This window comes from Cricetulus griseus, chromosome 2 (genome assembly GCF_003668045.3).
Source record: "Cricetulus griseus strain 17A/GY chromosome 2, alternate assembly CriGri-PICRH-1.0, whole genome shotgun sequence".
NCBI classification, from domain to species: Eukaryota; Metazoa; Chordata; class Mammalia; order Rodentia; family Cricetidae; genus Cricetulus; species Cricetulus griseus.
This window is the reverse complement of record NC_048595.1, coordinates 70953177-70976389: the sequence shown is the minus strand read 5'-3', so window position 1 is coordinate 70976389 and position 23213 is coordinate 70953177. Positions and strand designations below refer to the sequence as shown.

Below are 23213 nucleotides of genomic sequence, written 5' to 3'. Positions count from 1 at the left end.
ACATAATAATGTTACCAACCAGCTCTCCATTTAAACAATCCTCATCTCTACTCAATAATCACAACTAGAAATAGAGCAATCTGCCACATTTTACACTGCAGGGCTGTAATAGTAAAGGAACTCTACAAGACAGGCACGCTGCAGATCCTGCCATGCTTTATCGGGCTGCTTAAGCCACAAAGAAGAGGTGATCCACCATCTTATTTTATTCTTCAATGGATGTTAATTTAAAAATGATTGAAATAAAAGAATTATTTTTACATAAATACGTGTATCTGTTATCCTTGGCTTTAACCAATCCTTTTCGGAAAGTTAGCTCATCTTTGTATAGTTTGCTTCTTTAATTATGTTGTTGTCAGTGTCAACTTGGGTAGGAAATATGTACAAGAAACAGTAGATGTAGTTGTTCAAAACAAAACCAGGCACAAGTGATGTTAAGAAACGAACAACCCATACATTTCCTTATCTAGATTTTACTCAAATCAAAATGGCATCTGGTATTTAAAACAAACACTTTTCACTTTCATTTTCTCTTCCTGATTAGAATTGCTTCAAGTACCAAGAAGACATACACTGTCCACAAAACATTTGGCACATCTCAACATTTTACTTAAACCCTTTTCTCATATGATCATACCACAACATTGGTCTCTGAACAGTCCTCTAGAAGAACACTTGACATAGAGAATTGCTGCAATGACACAACAATAAGCTTGAACTTGAGCACTTACCACGTAAAACTGTGAGTCTGGTGGACACACTTATTTCTCCCACATTATTCGAGGCCACACATTCATAAATGGCCTCATCCCGTGGAGTCCTTAAGGGCTGTATTCTGAGAACTGATCCAGATCCATCATCAAATTCTATTACCTATTAGAGGAAACGATAGCTGTCACAGGTGTTGTTACAATTATCTACCTCTCAGCTAAACTTCTCAGTGCAGTAGTGATACAGCCATTAGGCTCTGAGTAGACCAAGCATCATCCTAACAGAGCACTGAATTCTAATAGGGTGGGAGAGTAGAACATTTGATGGAATTTATATACCTTGTACCAAACAAAAGAAAGATATACACAGGTATAGATTTCTACTCTCCAATAAAACAACACCATGATTATTCTCATTAACATATCTGAAGCTTAGTAAATACAGTAGTACACCATATTGCAATGGATAATCTTCCCTTTTGTTTCTCACTTTGGCAAGGCATGTGCTTATGTGGACCCATTTAATACCTGGGATATAAAATAAAAACTTAATGCTCATCACCACAATATTTCTGCATAAATCTAGTACTGAGGGAGACAACAAGAGAGCAGTCACATCCCAAAGCCTAGCAGCATGTATTGATTTTTTCATAAATTATTTCAGTCTTTGTTCCAGATTATTCCAGTGTTTTTTTTTTAATTTTTTGGGCCCTCTTTCCATGAAATGGAGGCTTGCCTCACCAGGTCAAAAGTCATTTTTGAAGTACCAGCCCTGAATACACTGTCATTGTGACCTCCACTGTGAAACAAAAGAGCAACACTGGTGATATGGGTACTAAAAACAGGTAAAAGAAACAATACAACATCTGCTAACCATGACAATGGCATATATGGATGGCAGTCAGGAACACTACCCTTCCATAACATGTTGTCTTCTACAGCTATCTTCTGGGACACTGCTTTTGTAGTGTTTCCATGTGCCTTGACTGTAAATAAACTGAGACTTTCTAACAAATAGAGTTATGAGTGGCTTAATCCTAGTTTCTGTGCACATGCATTAGCATGCAGAGGAAGGAATTTAAATATTTTAATTGTATTCACTTTTGTTCCTTTATGCATTCCATTTTAAATGTAAATTCAGAGATAATCAATTTCTCAAAATATCACTATGTATTTTCAGTTCTATTAAGCACACATTTAAAAATGAATGTAGTATACATCTAAGAGAAACAAATGTCTAGTTACTATAATCTATCTCAAATGTCCCACAATTTTATGTAAAATTATTTATGAGTCTTCTATATTTTAATATAGGAAAATATATAAAGATCATTAATATAAATTTCAATTAATCATATATTAAACATCATTGTATACTCAGATTCCTTAACCATTTTGCATACAGAAACTATTCTATGTTGTCATGTATTAAAAGCCAGTCTTCTAATTCCCAATTTGCAAGACCATTTAATATGCAGCAGCCAATGTATGCTTACCATGCACCAGTGTTTGGCATCAACAGATGTACCAGTAAAACCAGTTTCATCTGCTACTCACACAGGCATACAAGGTGTATGAATGATGTGTGTGTGTGTGTGTGTGTGTGTGTGTGTGTGTGTGTGTGTGTGTATACATACTTGTTAAAGATTTTCAATGCAAGACTCAATATGACTTCAGGTAGCTGCTTCATATAAAAATATTTTCCCCTGAATTTGTTTATATACATCTCATTAACAGGTCTGAAAAAGAACATCTCATGCTTTGAAATATATATTTCTATCATTTATTTTTAACAGATTTATTCAGGAGATCATACTTAACAGAAAGCATATCAAAGATCACTCCTCTTGATGAAAAACAGAAAAAAAAACATTTTAACTATAAAAAGGGAAAAAATCATATACCCCAAATTCACACACACACACACACACACACACACACACACACACACACACACACACACACATCATTTTTTATATGGTGCAGGAAGTTTCTTGAAGATATTTTAAGACAAGATAAAACCATTCTGTTTTAAATTCAAATACATCAAAGATTTATATCTAAATTTGTAAAAATTATAGGTTATGATTTGAACTCAAAATTTTAAATTTCGCTATTATCACTAATCAGAATTTTTATGAATCTGAACTCATGGTCTTGCTATACTCTGAATGATAATGACACACTGGGTTTTTAGTCGTGATATTTATTTTCACCAGAGATTGCTGTTAGTTTTCCAAACTGTGAATTAGGCCATGGAATCTATTAGAAAATCAGGCAAAAAGGAATTGAGTTTTTATAATTTGTGATAATCCAGGAGACATTGTGTCCCCTATAAATGATAGTACACTCTGTGTGTCTTTATTTAAAAGTGTGGTCTGCTTCTAAATGAACAGATTTCTAAGCCACACACTTCCTCCCAAGCACTCTGGAGGAAAGTCTGAAATGATTTATCATCATTGAGCACTTTTTCCTGAAGGAAGAAACAAAGTCTCCAACAGATTCCCTGTGTCATTAGTCTATCAGAGTTGTTTCTTTCACATGGTCCCTTACACTAAAACACTGAAGTGTATTTCTTATTCTAGTCCACAGGACTACTGAAGTTGATCCTTGCTGTTCTTAATTCACTCTCTTGCCTTTTGGTAACAGTGACTGAAATTCCCTTCCAGGAAAACAATACTGCATTTAAACTATAGGATTGCATACAACTGACCCCATTCTTAACAACAAAGGTATAATCTGTTTAGAATAAAGTAGTTGACAGCATTTACTCATTCATATTGAGGGCTCAGATGTAATATATTGCTTAGTATACCTGAGGGGGATAAGAATTTCTAAAAAGATGCACAATTTTGTGCAGCTTCTGGACTGGGGAAAGTGAGGACATGGGATTCTATGTTGCAATTTTAAAAGGATGCAGTCTGAAGATTAGCAGACAGATCCTGGACTGCTATAGGCCCTTTAATGGCAATAGAAACCAGAATCTCAGGCATGTGCTCTACAAAGTCAAATCCCCAGACACTAGCTAAGTCCTTACACAAGTAGATATAAAACTCAGCCACTGCAATGACCACCTTCTCTATTCTAAGAAGACATGGAGTTACAATGCTCATTGCAGGTGACATAACTGTCACACCTCATTGCTAATGACACCTCATATCCGTGCAGAGAGTGAATAGATGTGTTCTTCCCCAGAGAAACAGAACAATGGACCTAATACCTCAAATCTCTGGTTGCTGACTTTCTTTCCTTTTTTGTTCCAGACAATTTTAGGTCTTGGGTCCCCTGTAGCTTGACAAATGAAAGACGCAACTCCGCCAGAGACCCCTGTCTGATCAACTGGAGTTCTTGTAAACCTGGGAGGTGCTGAAATAAGAAGAAATAAACACCACAATTAGCAGGAATATAGAAATACATTACCAACTACACAGTTCCTCTCACAGTCCCACTGGCTCACCCACAGTATCAGTGTTGGAAGGTTAAAAGATGAGGCAAGCACATTACTTTTGAGGGTAACTTTGTGGTCAAGTTCTATTATCTGTTAGCGCTTTCATTGCTGAAACCTGTATTAAGGCAGAGATCCAATAACATCCAAAAAGCAACATCACACATTAATTTTTATTACCAGTATTTAAAAATCCAATTTGTCCTCTGTAACAAAAAGCTCATCAATCAAAGTGAGTAAATTCCAGCGCATTGCTTTGATGTCACTATCAGGACGCTGCCAGAAAGGATGTCTGCCACTGTCAGGCTATTAAAATTAGTGACATTTAAGAGAAGTTCTAGGAAACTTTAAAGAGACAAGAAATATAGCCTAGAATTAGAAGGCACAGCAGGAATCAGGAAAGGAAAATGGCATGGGGACTTGCACACATTGTCTTGTAACCTAGCTCTTCATTTCATGAAAAAGAAGGAAGGAGAAGGTTCCCAAGCCACAGGGAAAGGGGAAATTTTAGGAAAGAGCCATTGACAGTTAGTAAAGATAAAAGAATGGAAAATGCAGTTCAGCATCTTCATTTCAGTTAAAACATTCAGCAATCACACTGGGCTTCCTCTTGAAAACACTTCTTTCCTAGCTTATATTTCAAAATCTAAAAACCATCACAGAGTGATGACGTAAGAGGTAGATGATTAAATATTCAAAATATACAAAAATTTTCATGGTATAACCTCATTAGCAGAGGAATATAAGTGGAATAAATATAATTATTGTTGATGTTTATGTTGAAATTGATTATAACATAAAGATGAAATATTGTATATTTCATGAAACTATGTCATCATGTGGTATGAGAAACACTTTTGAGTCAATGGGAAGCCACAAATACATAATACATAATTCTATCTGAGTGACATCTGATAAGAAAACACATAAAATTATGCAGAGTATCTGAAATCATTAATGATGGTCATTTATGAAGTCATACTTTAATGGCTGTTCCTATGACTTCCTATCGTTGGTCCACACCTGTACAATATTTAAAAGATTACATTTTGATTTGTGGTTATATACTATCTGTTTCTATGTGGGCACACATGTCTGCAGAATCTAATGAGGTCAGAACATTAGATCTGACATGAGATCGACTGGAGCTGGACTTACAGGTTGTTGGCCACCAGGCATGGGTGCTGGGAGCTGGTTCAGTAGCAAGAGCTTTGGTCTGCTGAGCCATCTAGCCTTTTTCTATATTTTAGATTTATAATTGCTATATTTGAAAATGTTTTAAAGTCAAGAACATTTTACTTTTCCATTTTCCGTTCTTTTAATCTGCTACAGACTTTGTCAATATTTCTCTTCACTATATCACTGATAATAGCTATGAATAGTTCTACTTAACATGTATTTTGAGTATTATCTTCAAATTCTAGGGTAGAAGAAAATAATAGTAACACAGTGTCCTCTTTGCTTACCACTACCATGAAATCTGCCCTCAGTCATGTTTCTACCTCTTGTCTTTGCAATCCCACAACATGTTCTGACTCAATTTGATTTCTCTGCAGACAGGAAAACCAGATACCTATCTGAGGTCCACTGTTATTTGACAAATGATGATGATTGTGATAGATACGTAGGTAAGGAGACAGACAGACAGACAGACAGACAGACAGACAGTAGCTGGCACACAAATAGAGGAATTGGAGGAGAAAATCATAGATTTACTGTTTCTTCACTGTCAAGATATGAGATAGAAATAAATTATTTTTCAAATATTACCGCAGTTTTGAGGTTTCCTATCTAATTATATGATTCCATACATGAAGGAGTTCAGGAGAAGGGAAAGAGAGAAGCATCCTTACAAGCTATTCATAAGAACTGACTCGTCTTCTCATGATCAAATTGGGCTTTTTGATGCCTGGAACATTTTTGTGTCCAGAAAAGTTAGGAACAAAATGGCTCTCCCAGCTCTCTTCACTATCACATGCTGTGGGATTATGGGTAGAAATACAAATAAGGTAATTCCTATAAACAGGGGGAAATACTTAAAAAGAATGAAATTGACTAACAATGAGACTGATTTAAAACAAAACAAAACAAAAAACTAATGATGACACTTTTCCGAAAACAAACATTGGTGTAACCAAATTTTCTTATTTTACTTTCCACTATTTCAAGCAATGTAAATTGACAATAAATACTCCCTTGTCAGTTCCTTAAAAAAAAAGAAATTCGGAAAGATAAAAATGATCTCATCTATAAAACATAATTAATATGAAAAGAAAATTTCTAGTGATTGTCTTTGAGAAACAAAAAGCACATTGCTTTGCTATCTTAAATGTCACAATACTGTCAACTTTGAGTCCCTTTAATTTCCTGTCTATATTCCAAAATTGACCAAACTGAATGAAAATTCATATATATTGTTTTGAAATTTCTTGCAAGAGTGTAGAAAAAATTTAAGCACCAGTGGATGAGATGACAAAACACACACACACATACACACACACACACACACACACACACACACACACACACACACACCAACTGTATATTTAATTACCCTAAAACAACTGTGGGTTCCTCTGCACTGGGAACCTTTGTAATGGGATGCTGTTCTGTTTTTCTTTCTAAATCATAAAGAAAAGTTTTTGATGGGGGAGGTCCTTCTGTGTATATGTTTGTCTTCTTGGTTGATAAATAAAGCACTGTTGGCCAGTAGGGAAGCAAGTTAGGTGGGACTAGGAGAGAAGGAGGATTCTGGGAAATGTAGGAAAGGGAGAGAGTAGCTATGTGATCCCAGGAAGAGAGGACTCATAGGCCGGTGTCCTCGGTAAGATAAATCCTTATAAAAATATATAGATTAGTAGTTATGGTTGATAATTAAGACCTAGCTAGCAAATAAATCCTAGTCATTGGCCAGCAGCATTATAACTAATATAAGAATCTGTGTATTATTTGGGGGCCCTAAAGCGACTGCAGAACCCAGGCAGCTGGCAGAAAGAGTTATCGTTACAAGTTTCAGATTCATACAATCTGCAAAGAATATTTGCCACATGGAGAACAGCTACACTTACCCACAGTTTCCAATCCATAAAAGGAATAAATGTAATTTTTCTATGACGGGAAGCAATAGATACTACCAATAATCCTTTCAGTAGGCATACATATTATATAAATAATTGCTCGGCCTGGACCAATTCAGAGACTGATACTGCCTGTTCTTGGCTGAGAGCCATTAGAAGATATATAATAGAGAGCTAAACTCCATGATTCCAATAATGCTAGGGGAAAGTGAAAATTTTCATCTTCAGAGGGCATAACAACATGAATCATGAATCTCCCATCTACCTTGGCAAAGGATGAAAAGAACTAGATGGACATTCAATCGTATTATAGTGCACACTCTTCCCAAATGTTAGTCATGGTTTGGAAAAGGAAAGAGAAATATGCAATTAAAAGAGTAAATCAAAGTTTGACTAAAACCTCATAGACAAGAATATCACAAAGGAGCCCATCACAAACCAGGACATCACACACAAGGGTAGGAACAAGGCTATGTAATGAAGGGTTCCACATTTTTCTACGAAATACAACCATCAATGTAGGCTTAGCCTGAAGAAAAGAAGCAAAGAATACAAGGAGGAAGTAAAATGAAGAAGTGTCCAGTCTCCACTACTTAAAGCCCTGGTCTTCTATGCCTAATGCAGCTAGCTGGCTACCACTGCTCCTCACATAAAGGTATCAAGACTGTGCTTTATGCAAGGTATTTCTACTCAAGCAGATTTTGACAAGTAAGAAATTTTATAAAAAACACACACACACACACACACACACACACACACACACACACACACACACACACACACACGGAGTGAACTAACCAAGACTAGCAAGCTATCTTGGGCAATACCTAACCATAGGCACTACTGAGGACAAAGTTGTCTCTTTAGTACTACTGTTAGGTAGAGCCAGACGTTAGCAGGACAAATCAACTGAAGAATGATCAGCATATAAGGAAGAATACAGGAGAAATTCTTAAAGTTTAAGATGTCTCAGGTTTGATATAATTTGGTTGGTCAACTGTGACTCACTTAAAATAGGATCATAGAGAGGAGAACATGCTATAAAGTGAAGGAAGAAATGTGGTGCCATTTGTCTAATTTAACTCTAATTAATATGATGTTTCTGTGGACATCAAGGAAATATGTCTCCCAGGGAAAAACACTAAGCAGCATGTAACTAATTGGCTTCGTTTCTTCTCACTGATTATCATTTCTTTAAATAGAGAGTTTTGATTTTAAAGGGATAGTAGTCATAACGTTGTACTGAAAATCCTGAAACGAGAAGGTTAATAATGCTGTTGTATGATATAAAAGGAGAGAGAGAAAGAGAATGTTCAGTAGGAAGATGCAGGCAGCCTGTGTTTAGGAACTTGCTTCCTCCCCTATGGTGAACCTTCAAGTTAAGCTATCTCAGACCTGTCCCTGAAGATGTCAAGGCTAGAACTCTGAAGAACAGATCAGGAACATGGTACCTGTAATGACTAAGTGGGGAATGAAAGTATAAGAAGGTAGTTCAAGAAAGTGTAAAGGCCAAATCAGGCTTCCCCTACTCTTTCAGTTAGAAGATGTCTTATTGCCACTGATGGGAACATGGAGAGTGGCTAGAGGTTGTATGCATGCTATTATGATAATCTTGATTTCCTCTGAGAAGAAGTATCAGGAGGAGACAGTGATAAAACTTCCTGGGCACATGAAGAAAGATGGAGGTTTCCAAGGTGATGTGTACCTAAGGAGGATAGAGCCCACCACACAGTTATGATCTGTATAGTTCTCCTCATATGTGTTCTGTTAACTGCCTAAGCGGGGTGCCTCACCTTTCACATGGTTTGTTACACTGGATCTGAACAGTCTCGCTAATATATCCATGGCAAACCCAGGTCTTCAACATCAAACAGACTGTGCATGAAATATTTACCCTATTTCCATTTTAATAGGATACCCTAGACAACACCTTAAATTTAAATCTTGATTTAAAGGACAGACACTTCAGAATGAATTAAGTGCCTATTCTTTAATCTTCTTATATAATTTTTTAGTTAAATTAAAAAACAAGCTTATTTGCATACCAATCCCAGGTTCCCCTCCCTCCAATCCTCCCATTTCCGCCATCATCTCCCCATCCCACTCCCATCCAGTCTTCATAGAGGGTGGGTGAGGCCTCCCACTGGGGATCATCAAATGTCTGTCACATAATTTGGGGGCAGGACTGAGGCCCTCCCCCATGTGTCTAGGCTGAGAGAGTATCCCTCCATAAGGAAGGGGCTCCAAAAGCCAGTTTAAGCACTAGGAATAAATACTGTTTCTACTGCCAGTTGCCCCATACACTGTCTAAGCCCAGCAACTGACACTCACATTCGGGAGCCTAGTTCAGTCATACACTGGTTCCCCTGCTGTCTATCTGGGGTCTGTGAGCTCCCACTGGCTCATGTCAGCTGTTTCTGTGGGTTTTCCTGGCATGGTCTTGATCCCTTTGCTCATCACTCTTCCCTCTCTACAACTGAATTCAAAGAGTTCTGCTCAGTGCTTAGCTGGGAATCTCTGATGCTGTTTCCATCAGGACATGACTACCTTAAATGCCATCATGGACTCTTCATCCTGTGGCTGATAAATACCTATTGTTTATTATTTGCATGCACTACACAAAATGTGTTCACGATCATATACTCAAGGTTTTGCAATGATACCACAAGGTGTACTTCTGGCTCTGGCTCTTATCTTATAAACTGATAGAAAGCTTTAGAGTAATGCAGACATTTGAAGCAAAAAAAAAAAAAAAAAAGGAGGAAGTGAGATCAAAAGAAAGCCACGGAAACTCACTGACCTGAAGAGACATAAGTACTAGTCTAATTGTGGGGCTACATTTTACCAGAAGGTAGAAAGTTACAGATACTTCACAGACAAAATACAATATCTCAATTTGCTGTAAATTTTGAAATGTATTTAACTATAAAGGATATAGTTGTTGTATTCCACAAATAAGTAATTAGTGTTAATTGGTATAATTACAGTTCAGTAAGGAAATCTACCTGGAATATGCTACCTAGAAAAGTTCTTCCAAAGTAGAACACAATTCCAGGAAGCCAATGGAGCAGGGTCGAGGAAACCAATCATGAACCATGACAAACAGAGAAAATCAATGCCACTGCCACAAAGTTCATTCACAAGTTACCTAGGTTCCAAGTTCAGCAGAGCTGACTACATTAACATTGCTCTATATGTGTGATCAATACTTGCTCATGAAGAAAAGCAAACAACACGTTAAAGTTCTTGCTATTGATTCATCTCCTCCTTAAGACCCTTCAGTGATGCACTGCTATGCCTGTATAAAACACTGATTTTATTAGGGTCTTAAGTACAAGTTTCTTGTGAATGACTACTAGAGTGGACTCAGATTTTATAAATAGAAGTCTGTGTACATCTGCCATTATTGAAGCTGGCATGGGTTGGTATTTACACCAATGGATAGGAAAACAATAGAGAGAGAAAAATAAAGGGAGGAAAAGAAGGTGAAACACTAGATCTGACTTAATGAAGCATATACCCTACCTGAAGTGTCTTCTCAATGTCTAGTCTACATTTCTAATACTTAGAAAATTGCTTTCTAATACTTCAAAACTGGCACATGAAAGCACACCATGTTAAACACCCCTCTAGGATTCCTCTTACCACATGGTCACTCTGTGGCCCTTCATGTCACAGACACTCAACCTTTCAGACTCTACATCATCTTCTGACACATTTGTACCATGACCAATTACTTGGGCCTGTAGCACGCATAATAAAAACCCAGAGATAGATATTGGAGTTCAAGATGAAGATCAGAGAAGCAAAGCAGCCAAGCAACCAGACAGCTCTCACCTCTACCAAGGCTGGGGCAATCTGGTCCTCTTCGTGGCTAGAGACTAATGTCCTAATACTGAATGCCCTGATCCTATCATATATGCCTCTCTTTCATCACAGGGGCCACTTAATACACTTGCAATATTTTCTAGGTCTCTACTTTCATACTCAATAAGAAGGGCCTTGCTTTTCTTGCAAAAATGGACTTTAGAATTACCTGGAAGCCTCAGAGGAAAAAAAATGTATAGGTATAGAGTGCTCAATTCAAGGCCCATGAAAGAGAAAATCTGTTTGGGAGAGAACTAGGTAAATAATCCCTAAATAACTGCAATGTTTGCTTACTGAGTCAGTACTGAGAGTAGCTGACGGACATCTCCCATCCAGCCTCCCTCATGATAAGGTTTTGTATCTTTTTTTTATTATTATTACTGCAGAACTTTTTATTTTCCTCTACACAATTGCTGGGGCCCAATGTTCTCACTCAACAGCAGAAAACCAAAATTTGTCATTTCTTAAAGAATTGAGTACAAAAAACCTTACATAAATTAAAAGGATGAATACATTTACAGGTGTCAATGCAAACGTTCCCAACTCAAGGCAAGTAACAACCCACAGTGGTCAGGAGGGAAAACACCAGAACGGAAACCAGGTCCTAAGGCTCAGACTTTCCCACCCTGGTAGACTGATTTTGTATCTTTTATCAATAATACATATTACTGTGGAGGCTTTTCTTTTCTCTTCCATTCTTTTGGATTTTTATACTAGTGCTACTATTAATATGTGATAACATCGGTGTATTTTCCACTCACATAATAAAGAGACCTAGTACCCTAAAGTTGTCAAGTAAATTAGAAAATGTGGGTTAGCTTTCTAGATCTTCTTGACTGCTGCTAGTTGTTTTTTCCAAACGTGTGTCTACTTCTGTCCACCATGGACTGAATTTCCTGGTCTCCATGCAAAAGTATGTTCTTCTCTTACATATAATGGCTTCTCCCATTTTCTAATTTAGAGATTTCCCTTCTCTTCAACCAGAATAAAATCCCACAAAAGCCTATCTGAATACTCATTTAAATGAAATAAACCAGATTTTAGCTCTTTAACTCCATTGTCATACTATCTGTACCTCAAAAATGAGTCTTGATACCATATATTATACTATAATTATTCTAGATCCCATGCTCCTTGTGCCATATGAGCAGAGCCTTGATAAAAGTATATGGAACCTGGTCACTGCATGAACTCTACTCTGCTCAGTGCACATGCTGTTATCAGTGGATAACACAGTCAAGAGATTCTGAAAATATCCTAACGTTAACCTCAATGAAGAACTTTAAGCATTTTCTATCTTACCTAAACATATTAAAAAGAAGTTAGAACTATATTTAAAATGAATCTAGATCAATTAATATCAAAACAACAATCTTGTCAGACAGTGGTGGCACACGTCTTTAATTCCAGCACTCAGGAGACAAAGGCAGGTGGGATCTCTGTGAGTTCAAGGAAAGCCTGGTCTACAGAGTTCCAGGACACCAGGACTGCACACAGAGAAGCCTGTCTTGAAAAAAAATTTATATCATTAACGAATATTGATAAACTTTAACTTTATTGTTAAAGTACTCCAGTTTTTTTTATTTCAGTATCATAGAAAGACGCCAATAAACACTCTAAAATAAATAACTCTTGTAAAAAATTAGCACTACTTATTACCTGTATAATTTATGCATACTTTTATTGTTAATGTAAACTTCCTGTGGGTATGATAAATTATTACATATAAAAATCACTGAAAAATGTCAATTTTAAAGCTTGCCAGAAATTTTAATGAAGTAGGCTTAATAAATAATGTAAGTTTTTACAGCTACCTTATATTAATGGTTCATATAATGAACCATTGTTAATACTAAAGATTGTTACTTTTTCACTGCCAACGTTTCAGCTATTTACAATGAGAGATGGGTGAAGATCAAAGATGATAGTTTGGGAAGGTCAGGAAGTGGCCCTCCAACCACATCCAAGGAGCAAACATCTTCCACTCTGCTCTGAACATTTTCTGTTGAAACATAAGAAGGTCATGCCTGGTAATGAAGTCACAAACATCACTGGGGAAGAAGAGGTTTTGTAGAAAAACTCCTGAAAATATCACTGCATATGTTAAAATAATTTCAAATTAAAAAGGTAAAATAGTCAAGTATATCTGAGACATTCAAATTCATTTCTGATAGTGTTATGTAGAAAACTTTTCATAGAAATTATATTACAGCTGTTGATACACTTCTTTTTTCATTTTTTCTTTTTTTATTAGGAAGAAAATTATTTTAAATGTCAATCCCAGGTCCCCTCCTCCCTTCCCTCGCTAACTAACGCCCTACCCATCCCATACCCTTTCTGCTCCCCAAGAAGGGTGAGGCCTTGCATAGGGGGTCTTTAAAGTCTGTCATATTCTTTGGGATAGGGTCTAGGCCAACCCCCTTGTGTCTAGGCTCAAGGAGTATCCCTCTGTTAATACACTTCTGATTTTACTGTTAGAATTCTCTGTCCATTTTACTGACTTCCATAGGCCTGCATGTTTTATTTCAGTCTATCAATAAAATAGTAAATCACTTATATCTACATACAAAATATCCTATATTTTAAATTAATGTGTACTATTATGAGTCATACAAATATGATAAATGCTACAATTTGTAAGCTTAGCTTTATTTTTAAGGTTGTTGTTGGGACCCTCCTTGTTTTTAATTAAGCAACATCAAGGGAATATTCATCAGAATTGAGTTCAGTTAAGCTAATATTTCCTAGTAAGCCTGAGAATTCAGCTGAATGACATATCTTCTCATCAAGAAAAGTGACTTATAAAACAAGTGATAGGCTTTTTTTTGAAAAAGGTTTAAGAACTAAGTCATCAGTGTAATAGTATTTCAAATAAGAATAGTTTCACAGAGCAATAAAACATAAAAATGAAGAAAAGGACAATCTATGATCTAGAATTTCAAAACACAGTCTTGTTTTTTTTTTTTTTTTTTTTTTTTTTTTTTTTCCCGAGACAAGGTTTCTCTGTGTAGCTTTGGAGCTTATCCTGGCACTCACTCTGGAGACCAGGCTGGCCTTGAACTCACAGAGATCTGCCTGCTTCTGCCTTCCAAGTGCCGGAATTAAAGCATGTACCACCAATGCCCAGCCTTAAAACACGATCTTTATGCTATTTACAGACATAAAAGTGTAAGCAAGAAATATTTCCCTGACCATTAATTTCTGTGTTTTAAAACCAAGCAAATCACAATAAGATCCTATAAGCATGCCATGAGCACTAAAGGGGATCATGTACAGCAAACATTCCCCACAATGTCTGTTATATTCTAAGTAACCAGTCAATACTGATAGGCCATCAACTCCCTGTCCATCCTCACATTGCATCACCATCATTTCTACTCACTTTTAGGAGTCTTTGAAAGTGTTCACATGTACACACACCTCTTCCACACATGGTTGGAAAATTCTGAGCTACCTTTATTCTCAGACTACTTTGCCAGCTAAACTAGAGGGAAATCAATGTCAGTCAAAATGCAAGGTTGATTTGTTCCTGGAGTAAATCATCTACAACACACTCCCTACCCTTCCATCCCAGCAGATACTCTGGGACTTCTCTATCAGTTCCCTTCCATCCTGGGTATCATATGCAGTAACTCACATTCTAGAACAACAACAACAAATATGTCAGTTCTGTTGTTCAAAACCCTGCCTGCATATTGCAACAGGCATGTTCACACATGTGAATGAGAGGATCACCCCATAGGTCAGAGCAGCAAGTAGCAATGGTATGTTCCAAAGTATTACAGCTAAAATGTGGTTCAAGCTTCTGTCATTGTACTAATTCATCAGTGTGGCGGGAATGAAGAATAACAAGTCATAATGTTTCAAAGCATTTCAAGTTTTACAGTGGCATCCTTGGTTCCTCTCTCACACAGTTCATTTGCTTGTGGTGTTCAAAATGAAACCAGAACAGCACATAACAAGGTGGACATAGGAGAATGTCTTTAATCCCAGAACTTGGGAGGCAGAGGCAGGTGGAACTTTAGGAGTTCTAGCCTGGTCTAAATAGCAAATTCTAGACTAGTCAAGAAAACATGGCAATATACTCTCTTAAGAAAAAGGTAACTAGGTATTCAAAAATAATGAAAGAAAGTACACTGGAATATTCTAGAGAAAAAGTGACAGGATGATGGCTCAGAGTATAGAAACATAAAAGTGGAAATAGTGGTGCTGCTTCTGTCTCTGCTGTTCCTGCATCAATTGCTTATATCTGGTATCTCACTCCTTTGAAATAAACAAACTATCTGTCCCATGTGATCCAATTTGCAGGTATACAATGCATATCAGGTTAGGCTAAAATAATAAATGATTCCTTTTATGATGATCAGCACACCTGATTGATAAATTATGATTAAATGGTAAATAAATTACCAGTGAGTGATGTAATGAATCTGCTTTGAAAACTAAGTATATACCAAAGATGCTAAAGGGTAGGAAGTTTCTTAGCTACATTCCTTCCCAGATTACCTTGTCAGCTTAACCAGAATAAAACTGGTGTCTGTGAAAATGTGACTGATTACTTCAATGAGTAAATCTATGAATAATAAAGATTATTTCATAAACTCTGAGTGTCTTCCAGAAAAATAAATGACCCATCCTACTGAAAATGGCAATAGTTAAGAGAAGTTATAGCTCAGGAATTCCAAAAGTGGAAATGCTTCCTTTGTCACAGTGTCTGTGTTAAGTAACAATGAAAGAAAATTTGCATTAAGAAGAAATGACAAACTGTAGGTTATGTGTGACTTTTGACCTGTTTCCATTACATCATTCTGATGAACGAAGAGAGATGCAGATTCCATATGCTTTGAAATTCCATGTGGAGAAAGCAAACTTAAAGCCTTAAAATAGAACTGTTAAGTAGAGTGAGGCTGATAGGGTGTTTTCATTTGAATGTGTGGCTCTACTACAAGGCATAATGGAAATGGCTCCACAGATGATGGCTGTGATTCAAGACTATGTCATGAACTAGTGATTACTCTGAGTGACTTACACCAAAACAAACAGCCAGTCTTACTGAAAATGTCAATAGTTCAGAGAAGTTTTATTGCTCTGGCATAGCCAAAGTAGAGGAGTATTTATTTTGGCCATAATATACCCTGGTTCTATGTTAAATAAAAAGTTATGATGTTGAGACCGTACCTTTCACAGCTGTAAAGTAAGTGTTTATGACTCGGGTATTGATAGATCTTGAAAAAAGATAAATACCTACGATATACTAAACACATCCCTGCTGTTTTGCTGCTCTGACCCATGGACCTCTGCTCCTGTATCCATGCATGTAAACAACCCCGTTGCAATATGCATAGTGTTTTGAAGAGCAAAAAGTCTAGTTTCTATAGTTCTGGAATGTGAAGTGATTGCCAATCATATCTAGTATTTACGGGGAACTGGTAGAGAATTCCCAAGGTATCTGCTGGTCTGGAAGGGTACAGACAGTGCTAGAGATGATTTAGTCCAGGAATCAATCAACCATGTTTTGGCTGACACCAATTTCCCTCTGGTTAAGCTAGCAGTTAATCTGGCAAGGTAATCTGGGAATGAGAGTGGCTTAGAAATTTCCTACAAGCTGTAAAGTGGAAGAGGTGTGTGTCAGAGTGTACATCTTAATAAGTGATTAGAAATAAATTTCAAATGTATTTGCTTCAAAAGCTGAGAAGTATTATTAAAACATTTATAGAAAAACATAGTCTCTGTATATACACTATTTGTGTATGCTATTAAAAATTATAATTTGTGTAAAAAAGGATATCATGCAAAATGGACGGTCTGGGTCTTGTTTGTGTTGTTTGGTTGAGATAGTATCACTTGTAGTTCTTGTTGGTCTAGAAATATTTATGTAGACCAGGATCACCATAAACTCACCAAGATAAGCCTGCTTCTATCTCCTGCATTCAAAAGTCTATATTAAGAATATAGCAAAAATCTGCAATTAATTTGTGTTGTTTGGTTGAGATAGTATCACTTGTAGTTCTTGTTGGTCTAGAAATATTTATATAGACCAGGATCACCATAAACTCACTAAGATAAGCCTGCTTCTATCTCCTGCATTCAAAAGTCTATATTAAGAATATAGCAAAAATCTGCAATTAATATTATCTTCTAAATAAACATTGCCTTTGAAATGATTAAGCACTTAAAATCTGATTCTTTAAAAAATGATTCTTTAAAAAAATTTCCTTGGTATTCAACATTTGTTTTAAAGGCTCTTAGCGTTTGTTAATATTTATGTGAGTATATAATGGACAAGAGGAAAGATAAAATGCAAACTAAAATGGGAATTATTTCCCTCTACAACAGTGCTGTGTTAAAAACAAGTGGTGATTTAAAAGCTATATTTGAAAACTGACCCAAGTTATTTGCAGTTAGGTGAGTACTCTGCTAGGAGCATTAGTATTCCAAATTTGTAAGACTGATGTCATAGTTTTTTTCTGTGTACTACCTGCACATTATAGGCATTCAAGGCACTTTAAATTGTTTCAGTCACAAGGAAATTTTAGGTATGAATCTCTGTTCCTTCCAGATATTTCCCACTAAATTGAGATTCCCTTTTATTTACCTTCAAATGTGTTTCTCTATAGAGCCAAAGTTTTAAGCCAGGCAGTGTATGGCAATCATCTGCAGTCTTCCAAATCTTTTCATTCAATATTAGGGAACCATTAGAACTGGCAACATTCTGTGGGATACTAGAAATTCTTGGCTCCTGAAATATTTCCAGCTGCATATATGTAGTCAATAATCAACGGGACTTATTTTTACATATTATATTCACTTAAAAATAAAATCTGTATTCCTTTCAGAGTCCAGGAAAACATCTACACACATGCCTCCTAGCTGGACATGAAGGACTCATTCTGCCTCTTTCTGAGTTCAACCTTGACCATAACTGATCTCTACATTCTCAGGCAGTGGCTCCACCCACTAGAAAACACTCCTCAGTTAGCTATTTGAAAGTACAAAAGATGGAAAGCCTGACAACTGGTTCTATGCTAGGGTTGTGAAGTCATGTCCAAGCAAGCAATGATAATAATAGATGAGGACCCAGCCGTGGCCTGGCCCTGTCCACATAGCAAACCTGAGCTGACAGTAATTGGACCCTGGCACTGAAACAGCCAAGGATTCAACTCCTTGGCTTGTATATAAAAATAAACCTTTAAAGAACTTAAATAAAATGAGCTCTAGGTGGAGCAGAAGATAATGTAATAACATTACTAGTATGTGTTTCAAGTTGTACATGAAGAAAATAACTCTATGAACATTACCATGCAACATTGTATTCTTGTCTTTTGTGAACAGCAATACACACAAAACAGACACTAAGGGAGCTATCAAGAAGATGGGGCCTTTCTCTCTCCTTTAGTTACAGTTCTTCTAGGGGTCATATATCTATATATAAATACTATCTCACTACTGGTGGTTAGAGAGCTGGGTATCCTCTGAACTCACAGCAACTGAGAGACTTCTCAGATACTCTGAGTAAACACTTATCGGATAGCTTGATCTACAAATATCAAGTGCCTAATTGCCTTCTTGGGCCAAAGTGGACCCTGGAACCAGTTCATTTCCGTTCAGATTATGTATGCTTTTGTAGAGAAACACAGTATCCAAGCTCCAGGAATATGGGAGGCTTTCCAAAGAAGCAGAGACACTGAGGGCCTTATTTACCAACAATCGCCCCACTCTCTAATTTACAACTCAGGGTTCTAAGTCAGAAAACAAAGGGTTTTCACATACAGAAATAACCTTTGTGAAAAACCTGCAAACAAGAATTTAATTACACTATTTGCCAATAGAGAATACATGCAGAAATAAACTGAAACACTTCTTGCTGTGGCTTTTTCCCCCTTCTCCCCAATTTAACTGCTGCAGGCAACATCATAGCAATTTAAGTTGGTTTTGTGACAAATTATTAAGACACTTATTATAGAAAGAAAATCAACCAATAATTACTACCCTAGCACATGTCTATTGTTCTCAGCATAAACAGAAGCTGGGGCTGACAGCTGATGTGCCAGCCCCCTGCTAACTTAGAAAACATTTGCAGAGCCCCAAGGCCTCTTGCCAGACTCAGGCATGCCATAGCCACCCAGCTCAGCCAACAGGGCTGCACTGACCATGCTCAGGGTCCCCTACTGTGTTGGCCCTACTTTCCAGTGCTAAAAATACAATCTGAATTATTAAGGACTCCAGTTTTACAATAACACTGGGCTTTGAATATCACTCTGAAACATCAACGTGGAACCCCAAGCACTTATGAGTTTTAGATAAGACCCCAAAAGTTTCTGTTAGTGTCCAAAGAGAATTATGAAAGAAAGGAAATATTTTCTTGTAATTGAGAAACAGGACCTTTATGAATATACAACAGAATGCATAGTTCATACCCTAGATGAACATAATAAGAATTAGTAAAGGAACATAAAAATTATCCAACATAAAAATTCCTTCTGCCAAGTGGAGGTCAAGCCCTTGGGATGGCAAAAGAGATGAACACCACTTATTTCCTCGAGTCATTTTATACGCATGTCATAGTTCCTAATTCCGTGAAAGGAAATGTGGCTTTAAAGTCTGCTGCCGAGCCTCTGTCAGCTTTTAGCCTCTGAAGTTTGGGGAAGAGAGTAAAGGCTGCTTTTTGAGGTGGATCTAAAAATGTTACAAAAGATTTCTTTTCACAGGAATTGCTTGCAGAACAAAAAGACAGAAGGAAATCTAAAGGGACGTGCAGACGCTGTTTCTTAAATAGCTGTGATTCTAACTCCCCAGACAAATGGTACCCAGGATTCCTAAACACTTCAGTGAGATCAACTGTGATGAAAACACCAATGCAGTAACAACACAGGCTAAAGACATCAGGCTCACCCAGGGGCATGCGGGAAAATGGTCCTTCTTAGAGGCTCTGTCATCCTTCACTGAACAATCCAGGGCCCCAGTAGTGAAAGCGCTCTGACAACTAGCCCAGATGCTCCTGAACATTCATGGCACTCCATTGGCCTAACGGGTCCCCAACCTGCTTTAAATCTGACCTTGCTCCCTTCCTGTTTTGATGGCATGACCCTACCTGAAAAAAATTACGGCATGGTAAGAGCTAGTCCAACATAAAACTCATGATTTACAACCTCAAATGGATCCTTATGCCATCTACCAATCAACCTCCTACCTGTACCTGCTCCAGCAGCCTGCCCTGCTCTAACCTCTCACCTCAAAGAGACTGATACCCAGGCCTCCTGCTTCACAGATAAAATAAAGTTATCCAACATATGTAAGAATTTCTAACTAGAAATCTCTCTCCTTTTCATTTTACTCAAGGAAGATCAACTGTGTCAATGTGTTCTTTATTGTCTCCTCGCCACCCTGGGACATTGCTATACCACATATCTAAATACACATCGGCATTTCCACTATCTCCCTGGATAACAAACATGTCCTTTTAGGACAGGGTCTCTCACTATCCTATTTTGAGGCAGGTGATCTTTTTTGTGTGATTTGTAAATACAAGCCTGTGCATGGCAGGAGATATATAGGACTCCTGGCCTCCCTCCAATATCATGTCAGTAACACTCTCTTATCACCTAAGACAAGTAAGCATTCGGAATAAGCTCCAAAGAATATTCAAATTTGTCACATCTAAAGCCATGGCTCTCTCTTGGGAAATTCTAGAATGGATGGACACTCTAGCTCAGATTCCTCCAAATAAAACCAACTGTTCTCTACTCTACCCTGTTACTTGGCTGCTCTCAGTGCTTTGTACTTGATCCTGCACATAGGATGTGACTTATCTGGCTTCTTTCTTTTGCTAAACTGAAACACTGCTTCAATATCACAAAGAAGTATTTATGAATAAAACACCTATTTGTGCATTGATTACATGTTACTTATTTTAAACTCTATGAATTTAATATAACCTTGTAAATATACATATAATGATTGCATTTGGGGCAAACTCTCAAGCACTGTCAATTTAAATGTATTATCAATTCTTTATACAGAAGCATTAGGGGTTACACTGATGAATGTATCTTACCAAGACAACCAATAATACGTGGTTAAGAAGAAATACAATAAAATAAACTTAGTTTGTGATTATAGTAAGGACATTCCTATCACACATCACATCACAATTCACCCTTGGGTGATGCCTTTAGGAAGGTGAAACTACTCAAGGCCATTAATCTGCCAAGACTCTTCCACATTTTCAAGGTGATCCTACCATGTGCTATCATTAGTACCTTCTATTTTCAGCAAGGCTGTTTCTCCCTGTAGTATTTTAACTAATCATTCTAACATTTTAATAAAAAAATAGTTTCACTTTACCTTTTAAAACATAAGATAGACAGTATGAATGTATTCAAAATTCCTAAACATGGCTTAGAAACGCAGCTGGCATTAATTAAACAGCAATTAAATAATGAGAATATGAAGGAAAGAAGATAAAAGCAGGTAAGGTGAAAAGTCATTCCTCCCCAAGAGGCACCCTGGCCTAGCACACAACACACCTAAGTCAGCCAAGGCTATGGAGAATGTTTAATGTAGAAGCTTTCATCAGGAGGGTCTACAACCCCCAAAGCTCCAGCTGTAAGCTGTGGCTTCCTGGCCAGCTGCTTTAAGGTGATTTACTACACACCTAGAAATACAAGGTGAACATGAATAGAAGAAAAGAATGATGGTCCCCATTTCTACCAAAATTCTTTGAAATTTGGAGGCTAAATAACAGTTGCTTGATTCCCTCTGAGTTCACCATGATTGGTAGAACAAATTGTCCAGTCATGTCCCTTGTTTGAGGGACATGAACTAAGTTGTATTGAAGGGACCAGCTCCCCATTTCAGCAGCCATAACAGCCTAGCACGTGCTTGCCTGACCTAGCCTTGGTCACTAGGAGGTCAGATGCCTGCCTCATGGCAAGGAACCAATCAGTGGTTAGCTGGTGGTGTTATGCTTTATGGCTCTGGGTGTGCTTTACGGACAAGTGCGCAGAGCATAGCAATTGCCCTGGGAGGGCCTATGGGCCATAACCACCAGTTGACCAATCAACACAGGGCAGGCCCTCCAAGCCTGGAGGTGCACCAAACCTGAGCCTGTGCGTACCCCTAGACACCCCCTTATGTTGCCCTATAAGATCTCTATGTCGGGGCTTCACGCTGTCTTTCCTAGCCATCCACCTTGGTGGATGGATGAAAGACCCTAATTAACATGGGGTTAGCTCATTAAACAACTGCAAAAAAGCCTCGTGCTGTTTACATCAAGTTTCTGCCTCTGCCCGGTGATTGGGGTCATTGAGGTCCTGGACCAAGATCCTGGGGGCTTGAGCCTCTGGGGGTCTTACAGTATGGACAATCATAATTGTGACAAAGAAAGGGCTGGAGAGATGGTCCCTCCAGGTAAGGGCTTGGGCTACCCTTCCTTCCCCAGCTGGGCTACTTCTACCATTCACATTCTGAACATTAGAGGAGCGAAAGACAATTTTGCAATTTTGTGGGATCCATCAAGGGCAGTTGAATTGGGACAGACTTTCTTTGTATTTGAAGACTCTATTAAAGTTGCCCCTACTTCACTATAGGTAGTCTTATGGAAAAAGGTGGTTTCCACACATATGACTATCAGTATCAGTAGCTGAAAGAATTCCATTTTCAGTTCCTAAGGTGAATGACTGCAGATTTGGTGTATGCCATATGGTTGAAGGTTGTTATGCTGTCACTACTCAAGAGAACTGGGATGTCTTGATGACACATAGTTAGCTAGCCATCATAAAAATTGCATATACCCAATTAATCCCAGGTCTAGAATTTTTAGAACTACCAACTTTTAAAATATACATGCTTTAATTAATATGACTGCAAGGAAACTAGCCTAATTTTCTATTGTGCTGATCAAAAATGACACTACCAAATTGCCACGCAAAATGGTGTTAGAATATTATAGGCCAAAAAAAGGAAAGAAACCAGTTTCAAAGCATGCAACATCAACTCAGAGGCTCCAAAACCAGCCTTCTTTCTAATATATCACAGCAGGGCACAAACGCTGGAACTTCACACAGTAGAAGAAATGACCATGTGGGACACATTTGAGGTACACAGTAGCCTTGG

General features: G+C 37.5%; 1 protein-coding gene across 1 annotated transcript in view; it reads right to left on the bottom strand.

The window, feature by feature from the left end:
- Window positions 1-23213, bottom strand: part of Ptprd (protein tyrosine phosphatase receptor type D) — a 366069-nt gene that overhangs the window by 285274 nt on the left and 57582 nt on the right. Inside the window, 2 exon segments of the mRNA XM_035438957.1 lie at window positions 732-873; window positions 3931-4076. Coding sequence (XP_035294848.1) covers window positions 732-873; window positions 3931-4076 — 288 coding nt within the window.